This window comes from Chanos chanos, chromosome 11 (genome assembly GCF_902362185.1).
Source record: "Chanos chanos chromosome 11, fChaCha1.1, whole genome shotgun sequence".
Classification (NCBI taxonomy): domain Eukaryota; kingdom Metazoa; phylum Chordata; class Actinopteri; order Gonorynchiformes; family Chanidae; genus Chanos; species Chanos chanos.
In genome coordinates this window covers 847501-857500 of record NC_044505.1, presented here as the reverse complement: position 1 = coordinate 857500, position 10000 = coordinate 847501, and the positions used below count along the sequence as shown (strand labels likewise).

Genomic DNA, 10000 nt, shown 5'->3' with positions numbered 1-10000 from the left:
TGTTGCACTATGAACTGTTGCACAAAACAGTGGACTGGGGAAACTCTCTGTGACCGAGACCCAGAGAGTGAGAGGGGGTGAGGTAGCTGAATACAGAAAAAGGCCGTAAGGAGCGTGAGTGTTGTGAGGTGTGTTAAGTGTCTGTAAGGGGCGTGAGTGTTGTGAGCTGTGTTAAGTGTCTGTAAGGGGCGTGAGTGTTGTGAGGTGTGTTAAGTGTCCGTAAGGGGCGTGAGTGTTGTGAGGTGTGTTAAGTGTCTGTAAGGGCCGTGAGTGTTGTGAGGTGTTAAGTGTCTGTAAGGGGCGTGAGTGTTGTGAGGTGTGTTAAGTGTCCGTAAGGGGCGTGAGTGTTGTGAGCTGTGTTAAGTGTCTGTAAGGGGCGTGAGTGTTGTGAGGTGTGTTAAGTGTCCGTAAGGGGCGTGAGTGTTGTGAGGTGTGTTAAGTGTCCATAAGGGGCGTGAGTGTTGTGAGCTGTGTTAAGTGTCCATAAGGGGCGTGAGTGTTGTGAGGTGTGTTAAGTGTCCGTAAGGGGCGTGAGTGTTGTGAGCTGTGTTAAGTGTCCGTAAGGGGCGTGAGTGTTGTGAGGTGTGTTAAGTGTCCGTAAGGGGCGTGAGTGTTGTGAGGTGTGTTAAGTGTCCATAAGGGGCGTGAGTGTTGTGAGGTGTGTTAAGTGTCCATAAGGGGCGTGAGTGTTGTGAGGTGTGTTAAGTGTCCGTAAGGGGCGTGAGTGTTGTGAGGTGTGTTAAGTGTCTGTAAGGGGCGTGAGTGTTGTGAGGTGTGTTAAGTGTCTAAGGGGCGTGAGTGTTGTGAGCTGTGTTAAGTGTCCGTAAGGGGCGTGAGTGTTGTGAGGTGTTAAGTGTCCATAAGGGGCGTGAGTGTTGTGAGGTGTGTTAAGTGTCCGTAAGGGGCGTGAGTGTTGTGAGGTGTGTTAAGTGTCCATAAGGGGCGTGAGTGTTGTGAGGTGTGTTAAGTGTCCATAAGGGGCGTGAGTGTTGTGAGGTGTGTTAAGTGTTTGTAAGGGGCGTGAGTGTTGTGAGCTGTGTTAAGTGTCTGTAAGGGGCGTGAGTGTTGTGAGGTGTGTTAAGTGTCCATAAGGGGCGTGAGTGTTGTGAGGTGTGTTAAGTGTCTGTAAGGGGCGTGAGTGTTGTGAGCTGTGTTAAGTGTCTGTAAGGGGCGTGAGTGTTGTGAGGTGTGTTAAGTGTCTGTAAGGGGCGTGAGTGTTGTGAGCTGTGTTAAGTGTCCGTAAGGGGCGTGAGTGTGTGAGGTGTTAAGTGTCCATAAGGGGCGTGAGTGTTGTGAGGTGTGTTAAGTGTCCATAAGGGGCGTGAGTGTTGTGAGGTGTGTTAAGTGTCTGTAAGGGGCGTGAGTGTTGTGAGCTGTGTTAAGTGTCTGTAAGGGGCGTGAGTGTTGTGAGGTGTTAAGTGTCCGTAAGGGGCGTGAGTGTTGTGAGGTGTGTTAAGTGTCTGTAAGGGGCGTGAGTGTTGTGAGGTGTGTTAAGTGTCTGTAAGGGGCGTGAGTGTTGTGAGCTGTGTTAAGTGTCTGTAAGGGGCGTGAGTGTTATGAGTTGTGTTAAGTGTCCGTAAGGGGCGTGAGTGTTGTGAGGTGTGTTAAGTGTCTGTAAGGGGCGTGAGTGTTGTGAGGTGTGTTAAGTGTCTGTAAGGGGCGTGAGTGTTGTGAGCTGTGTTAAGTGTCTGTAAGGGGCGTGAGTGTTGTGAGGTGTGTTAAGTGTCCATAAGGGGCGTGAGTGTTGTGAGGTGTGTTAAGTGTCTGTAAGGGGCGTGAGTGTTGTGAGCTGTGTTAAGTGTCTGTAAGGGGCGTGAGTGTTGTGAGGTGTGTTAAGTGTCCATAAGGGGCGTGAGTGTTGTGAGGTGTGTTAAGTGTCCATAAGGGGCGTGAGTGTTGTGAGGTGTGTTAAGTGTCTGTAAGGGGCGTGAGTGTTGTGAGCTGTGTTAAGTGTCTGTAAGGGGCGTGAGTGTTGTGAGGTGTTAAGTGTCCATAAGGGGCATGAGTGTTGTGAGGTGTGTTAAGTGTCCGTAAGGGGCGTGAGTGTTGTGAGGTGTGTTAAGTGTCCATAAGGGGCGTGAGTGTTGTGAGGTGTGTTAAGTGTCTGTAAGGGGCGTGAGTGTTGTGAGGTGTGTTAAGTGTCTGTAAGGGGCGTGAGTGTTGTGAGCTGTGTTAAGTGTCTGTAAGGGGCGTGAGTGTTATGAGTTGTGTTAAGTGTCCGTAAGGGGCGTGAGTGTTGTGAGGTGTGTTAAGTGTCTGTAAGGGGCGTGAGTGTTGTGAGGTGTGTTAAGTGTCTGTAAGGGGCGTGAGTGTTGTGAGCTGTGTTAAGTGTCCGTAAGGGGCATGAGTGTGTGAGGTGTTAAGTGTCCATAAGGGGCGTGAGTGTTGTGAGGTGTGTTAAGTGTCCATAAGGGGCGTGAGTGTTGTGAGGTGTGTTAAGTGTCTGTAAGGGGCGTGAGTGTTGTGAGCTGTGTTAAGTGTCTGTAAGGGGCGTGAGTGTTGTGAGGTGTTAAGTGTCCGTAAGGGGCGTGAGTGTTGTGAGGTGTGTTAAGTGTCTGTAAGGGGCGTGAGTGTTGTGAGGTGTGTTAAGTGTCTGTAAGGGGCGTGAGTGTTGTGAGGTGTTAAGTGTCCGTAAGGGGCGTGAGTGTTGTGAGCTGTGTTAAGTGTCCGTAAGGGGCGTGAGTGTTGTGAGGTGTGTTAAGTGTCCGTAAGGGGCGTGAGTGTTGTGAGGTGTGTTAAGTGTCTGTAAGGGGCGTGAGTGTTGTGAGGTGTGTTAAGTGTCTGTAAGGGGCGTGAGTGTTGTGAGGTGTGTTAAGTGTCCGTAAGGGGCGTGAGTGTTGTGAGCTGTGTTAAGTGTCTGTAAGGGGCCTGAGTGTTGTGAGCTGTGTTAAGTGTCCGTAAGGGGCGTGAGTTTTGTGAGGTGTGTTAAGTGTCCATAAGGGGCGTGAGTGTTGTGAACTGTGTTAAGTGTCTGTAAGGGGCGTGAGTGTTGTGAGCTGTGTTAAGTGTCCGTAAGGGGCGTGAATGTTGTGAGGTGTGTTAAGTGTCTGTAAGGGGCGTGAGTGTTGTGAGCTGTGTTAAGTGTCCGTAAGGGGCGTGAGTGTTGTGAGCTGTGTTAAGTGTTTGTAAGGGGCGTGAGTGTGTGAGGTGTTAAGTGTCCATGGTGTGAATGAATGAGGGGGGCGTGGTGTTTCCTTCCAGCCTTAACGTCCTTTAGCAATCAGTCTGACAGTGCGTGGAAAGAGGCTGTTGTGGAAGCCTTGTGAGTGGTGATGCTCTCTGGCCTGAGGTGTCTCAGGCTGAGTTCTGACACCTGAACAGAGAGTGAGCTGGGTGCTGTCGTTCGCTGAGGATGCTCTGTGCTTTTCTCCTGCAGCGCAGTGTGTAGAGTGTGTCCATGGTGGGGCGGTCAGATCTGATGATTTTGAGTATCGACAGATTTGAGAACTGAATGTTACATGGCAAAAGTTCAGGGAATTTCTGTAGGGAAAAAATCATGGCAGACAGAACGCATCTGCTTTGCTTTTTATAAACGTTACTATTACGTTAGGCTTCCGCACAGTGAAACACCTCACGAATTTCACCCCACCACTTTTCACTCTGGGGGCAAAATTCATGAAAACAGCAAGCCTGTCACCCAGCTGAAACGTTTGAGTGCGTAAATGAAGGTCTACAGTGGTCTATTTGGCCTGTCTAGAGCCGTTGAGGAAGTTTTTTCTACCGCTCTGGCCCTGACTATGTTCATGTAACATGTAAACAACAAGCCTTGTTGATGTAGACACAAATGGCTGCCCGTACATCTTTTAATCATGCATGTTTTCATGCTAAATGTAGCATTTAGCGTCCGCCATCCTGGTCAGACTTTTTTCATTACTCCCGCCTCTCTAGAAAACGTCATGTACCAAACACATCACACACTGAGCTGATTGGTTCTTGTGTGGTTCTTATTTGCATAGCCACTGATGTCAGTTGTTCCAACTTTTGGACCAGCAGTTTTGGGGAGCTGCGCCGGTGCCAGCACCGGTCTTTTCTCAGTGGAAATGTGTGGAACCGGTTCTAGATCAAGCGCCGGCGCCTGCTCCGCGTCAGTGGAAAAGGGGTAAATGAGTCTTTGGTTTTGTCTATGTTAAGAGCAAGGTCATTGTCCTCTCTCCACAGACAATGGCTTTCTTCACCAGTTCCCTGTGTGATGACTCATCCCCACCCTTGATGAGGCCAAGGATGGTCATGTCATCTGCATATTTAATAATGATATTGTTGTCCTGGGTGGAAACACAGTCATACGTGTACAGGGTGAAGAGTTTGGGGTTGAGGCAGCAGCCCTGGGGGGTACAGGGTGAAGAGTTTGGGGTTTTAGGCAGCAGCCCTGGGGGGTACAGGGTGAAGAGTTTGGGGTTGAGGCAGCAGCCCTGGGGGGTACAGGGTGAAGAGTTTAGGGCTGAGGCAGCAGCCCTGGGGGGTACAGGGTGTAGAGTTTGGGGTTGAGGCAGCAGCCCTGGGGGGTACAGGGTGAAGAGTTTGGGGCTGAGGCAGCAGCCCTGGGGGGTACAGGGTGTAGAGTTTGGGGTTGAGGCAGCAGCCCTGGGGGGTACAGGGTGAAGAGTTTGGGGTTGAGGCAGCAGCCCTGGGGGGTACAGGGTGAAGAGTTTGGGGTTTAGGCAGCAGCCCTGGGGGGTACAGGGTGAAGAGTTTGGGGTTGAGGCAGCAGCCCTGGGGGGTACAGGGTGAAGAGTTTAGGGCTGAGGCAGCAGCCCTGGGGGGTACAGGGTGTAGAGTTTGGGGCTGAGGCAGCAGCCCTGGGGGGTACAGGGTGTAGAGTTTGGGGTTGAGGCAGCAGCCCTGGGGGGTACAGGGTGAAGAGTTTGGGGTTGAGGCAGCAGCCCTGGGGGGTACAGGGTGAAGAGTTTGGGGTTTAGGCAGCAGCCCTGGGGGGTACAGGGTGAAGAGTTTGGGGTTGAGGCAGCAGCCCTGGGGGGTACAGGGTGAAGAGTTTGGGGTTGAGGCAGCAGCCCTGGGGGGTACAGGGTGAAGAGTTTGGGGTTGAGGCAGCAGCCCTGGGGGGTTCCTGTGCTGACTATGAGCTCAGCAGAGACCTTATTTCCTATTATCACCTCCTATGGTCTCTCTATAAGGAAATCCAAAATCCAGTTACAGGCTGTATTCTCAAATTCACTACTGTAACGGTTGTATTGTGCTGTGCCTTTAAGAGCACATTGCCTATTGAGCAGCTGCGCCTGCGTATATTGGGGGGATTGGAGAAAATTGGTCGCTCTCTTGTGTGGAACAAGTCAAGTGCATTGGTAACTGTCTGATTCTACTACCAAGAAAACCCGTAACGCGACAGCTTGTATATCCCCCTTTCTGTTTCATTTTTGCTAGTCTGAAGTGCATGTATGTCCAGAGTAGTATGCCGCTGAGACCTGGCATTATATGGTCGACGCTTTATTACTAAACTGACCCATATGAGTACCGGCAACTACGCTGTCCTGCCTCTTCCACGGTGTCTCCAGTCTTCAACCTACGAAGCTAAAGCGTTACAAGGCGGCACTCCAAGGTCTGCCAGCTTCACAATCAGCTTCACTGGCCGGATCCTGTTGAGAGCAGCGCTGTAACCCAGAGAGAGCATGCGTGCATATGTTCTGTTAGTGCCCAAGTGTTCCAGTGTAGACTGAGGCACCAGGGCCGCCGCGTCATCCACTGATCTGTTCGGGCGGTAGGCAAACTGTAGGGGATCCACCATGTCTGGAACCACAGAGTTCATGGATTGGAGAACCAGCTTTTCCAGGCACTTCATGGTGACCGGTGAAAAGTCGTTCATTATGGATGCGTTTGGTTTTTTCGGGGTCGGCACTCTAACTGAGGACTTGAGGGACTGTGGGGCTGTTTCCTTTTTCGAGAGAGAAATGAAAAATGTCTGTGTCCAGCCCTGTCAGCTGCTCAGCACAGGCCTTCAGGACTCTCTGTGACACTCCATCAGGGGGTTTACCTGCTTCACGGCCCTCAGAGCCTGTGTGTGTGTGGCACCTGGAGTACAGTCTCCTCAGGGTTACAGGGGGATTCTGAGGGGATGCACACAACTCCACACAGGATTGGTTTGCAAGTTTTGTCATACACACACACGCACACACACACACGCACGCACACACACGCACACACACACACACACAGGTGTAGTGGGAGTGATTTGATAATCGCCTCTTTAAGATGAGCTTTTAAAACCAATTTTGCCCAGAGGTTCCACTCTTCATGCAAATCAACCCATTTTCCCTCCATCAGAAACAACACTCCTGATTTGTTAAGTGTTGGTGTTGTTTGTGGTTTAGTCAGCGTGTCTGACCAGCACTCACACCCTCCATCAATAATGCACAATATCATCCTCTTCCTCTGTGCTCATCTTTATCTGGTCATTTGTATGTCATTGACTGGATGAATACAAAAGGCCTTTTCTATGTAGTTCATTTAATAAATACAGCATTTGTATGTATTTGATGTAATGAATACAGTATTTGCCTAGACCTCTTGTGTGTGTGTGTGTGTTCTCTTTCTGTCTCATTAACCCTCTGTGCCTGACCCCTGGAAAAATAATCTTTTTTTTTTTAATTGTAATGTTTAAAATGATTCTTAATCAAACCCTACCTTCGTTCATTGTCTTTCACAGAGATAATGCTAACATGAACACAAACCGCAACCTTGACCTCAAACCCTAAAGCCAGATCCAAAGCACATGTTTCACTGCATTAAGCGTGTGTGAGTTTGAAACCAAAGCCTTGGCTGTCTGGTCACTTGGTGCCTTGGACATTTGAATATGATTTACCTGTCAGTCTATGATTTACCTGTCAGTCTCATGCAGGGAACAGGTGTGTTATGGGAGATCAGGAAGATTTTCAGAAGAGACCAATAATCTCACAAAATACTGCCTGACAAACACAGCCTGGACTGCTGAGCTGAAGCCATCACTGCCACAGGTCAGTTCCTGCTTTACGGCTCTTAATAATAATAATAATAATAATAATAATAATAATAATAATAATAATAATAATAATGCTAGCATATTTCATCACATTAAATGCCTTATAAAACACAAACAGTATCTGTAATAAATAAATAAATATGTAAATATACATATATATTTATACTTATATGAAGTTTATACACAGATCAGAAAGCCCATAAAAAGACTAGTCTGTTATGTAAAATGATATCACATAAGTTCTCACATGTAGGCCATGGCTTTAGATGCACAGTCAGGTTTGAAATCTGCAGTGAAATGAAAGAATAATCGGGTGTTGGTTGCAGGTGGTTTTAGCCATGGTGATATTGCTCTAAGAACAAACAGGGGAAAGAGAAGGCGATAAGAATGAGCTCTGTGAGAAACAGAAATCGACCTGTTTTGAGTTTATATTACACTACATTATTTATATTACATTACAGAAACCTCTGAATGATCACTATGAGTCACACATGTCTCTCCTCTGAGTCCAAAGCTTTAACTTTCCTTATCTCTCTTCTCCTCACGGTGTCTTTGTAATATTTCTTCTGTAAGGGAAAATAAAATATTTGTAAGATCTTCCAGCTTCCTGTCAAACCAGAGATGAAATTCAGAAAATTACAGACGACTACAGAGCTGCCGCACGGCCGTGGCCTCTGACCCAACCCTGACTGGACTCAATCTCTGACCCAACCCTGACTGGACTCAATCTGACCCAACCCTGACTGGACTCAATCTCTGACCCAACCCTGACTGGACTCAATCTGACCCAACCCTGACTGAACTCAATCTGACCCAACCCTGACTGGACTCAATCTGACCCAACCCTGACTGGACTCAATCTGACCCAACCCTGACTGGACTCAATCTCTGACCCAACCCTGACTGGACTCAATCTCTGACCCAACCCTGACTGGACTCAATCTCTGACCCAACCCTGACTGGACTCAATCTCTGACCCAACCCTGACTGGACTCAATCTGACCCAACCCTGACTGAACTCAATCTCTGACCCAACCCTGACTGGACTCAATCTGACCCAACCCTGACTGAACTCAATCTCTGACCCAACCCTGACTGGACTCAATCTGACCCAACCCTGACTGGACTCAATCTCTGACCCAACCCTGACTGAACTCAATCTGACCCAACCCTGACTGGACTCAATCTCTGACCCAACCCTGACTGAACTCAATCTGACCCAACCCTGACTGGACTCAATCTGACCCAACCCTGACTGGACTCAATCTCTGACCCAACCCTGACTGGACTCAATCTGACCCAACCCTGACTGGACTCAATCTCTGACCCAACCCTGACTGAACTCAATCTCTGACCCAACCCTGACTGGACTCAATCTGACCCAACCCTGACTGAACTCAATCTCTGACCCAACCCTGACTGGACTCAATCTGACCCAACCCTGACTGAACTCAATCTCTGACCCAACCCTGACTGGACTCAATCTCTGACCCAACCCTGACTGGACTCAATCTGACCCAACCCTGACTGGACTCAATCTCTGACCCAACCCTGACTGAACTCAATCTCTGACCCAACCCTGACTGAACTCAATCTCTGACCCAACCCTGACTGGACTCAATCTCTGACCCAACCCTGACTGGACTCAATCTGACCCAACCCTGACTGGACTCAATCTCTGACCCAACCCTGACTGGACTCAATCTCTGACCCAACCCTGACTGAACTCAATCTCTGACCCAACCCTGACTGGACTCAATCGGACCCAACCCTGACTGGACTCAATCTCTGACCCAACCCTGACTGGACTCAATCTCTGACCCAACCCTGACTGAACTCAATCTCTGACCCAACCCTGACTGGACTCAATCTCTGACCCAACCCTGACTGAACTCAATCTGACCCAACCCTGACTGGACTCAATCTGACCCAACCCTGACTGGACTCAATCTGACCCAACCCTGACTGGACTCAATCTCTGACCCAACCCTGACTGGACTCAATCTGACCCAACCCTGACTGAACTCAATCTCTGACCCAACCCTGACTGGACTCAATCTGACCCAACCCTGACTGGACTCAATCTGACCCAACCCTGACTGAACTCAATCTCTGACCCAACCCTGACTGGACTCAATCTGACCCAACCCTGACTGGACTCAATCTGACCCAACCCTGACTGGACTCAATCTCTGACCCAACCCTGACTGGACTCAATCTCTGACCCAACCCTGACTGGACTCAATCTGACCCAACCCTGACTGGACTCAATCTCTGACCCAACCCTGACTGGACTCAATCTGACCCAAGCCTGACTGGACTCAATCTGACCCAACCCTGACTGGACTCAATCTCTGACCCAACCCTGACTGGACTCAATCTGACCCAACCCTGACTGAACTCAATCTCTGACCCAACCCTGACTGGACTCAATCTGACCCAACCCTGACTGGACTCAATCTGACCCAACCCTGACTGAACTCAATCTCTGACCCAACCCTGACTGAACTCAATCTCTGACCCAACCCTGATTGGACTCAATCGGACCCAACCCTGACTGAACTCAATCTCTGACCCAACCCTGACTGGACTCAATCGGACCCAACCCTGACTGGACTCAATCTCTGACCCAACCCTGACTGGACTCAATCGGACCCAACCCTGACTGAACTCAATCTGACCCAACCCTGACTGAACTCAATCTCTGACCCAACCCTGACTGGACTCAATCTCTTCTCCTGTTTCAGGGCTCATCAGGATGGATGTGAAAATGACGGCTGGTAATATTTCCCATCCAGACAGTTTCTCTCATCGTCACGACAACAGCACATGTCCCGTATGCCCCTTCTCTGAGGCTTCCGTGTTTTACCTGGTTCTCGGGTCGACAGATCTGGCTCTGGGACTCCCCAGCGGGTTTTGGGCTCTTTGGCTTCTGGGTCAGGGTTCTCGTGCGGTTCTGGAGTCTGAGTTCTTCATCGTCCATCTTCTCGTCACTGACATGTTCAGCATGCTCGTCACCCTCTTGTCCAT

The 10000-nt window shown here is 49.5% G+C and overlaps 1 protein-coding gene across 1 annotated transcript in view; it reads left to right on the top strand.

The window, feature by feature from the left end:
- The first annotated feature begins 9740 nt into the window (after positions 1–9740).
- LOC115824136 (P2Y purinoceptor 8-like) overlaps positions 9741–10000 on the top strand; it is an 858-nt gene continuing 598 nt past the window's right edge. The window contains exon 1 of the mRNA XM_030788241.1: positions 9741–10000. This exon is cut by the window's right edge and continues 598 nt beyond it. Coding sequence (XP_030644101.1) covers positions 9741–10000 — 260 coding nt within the window.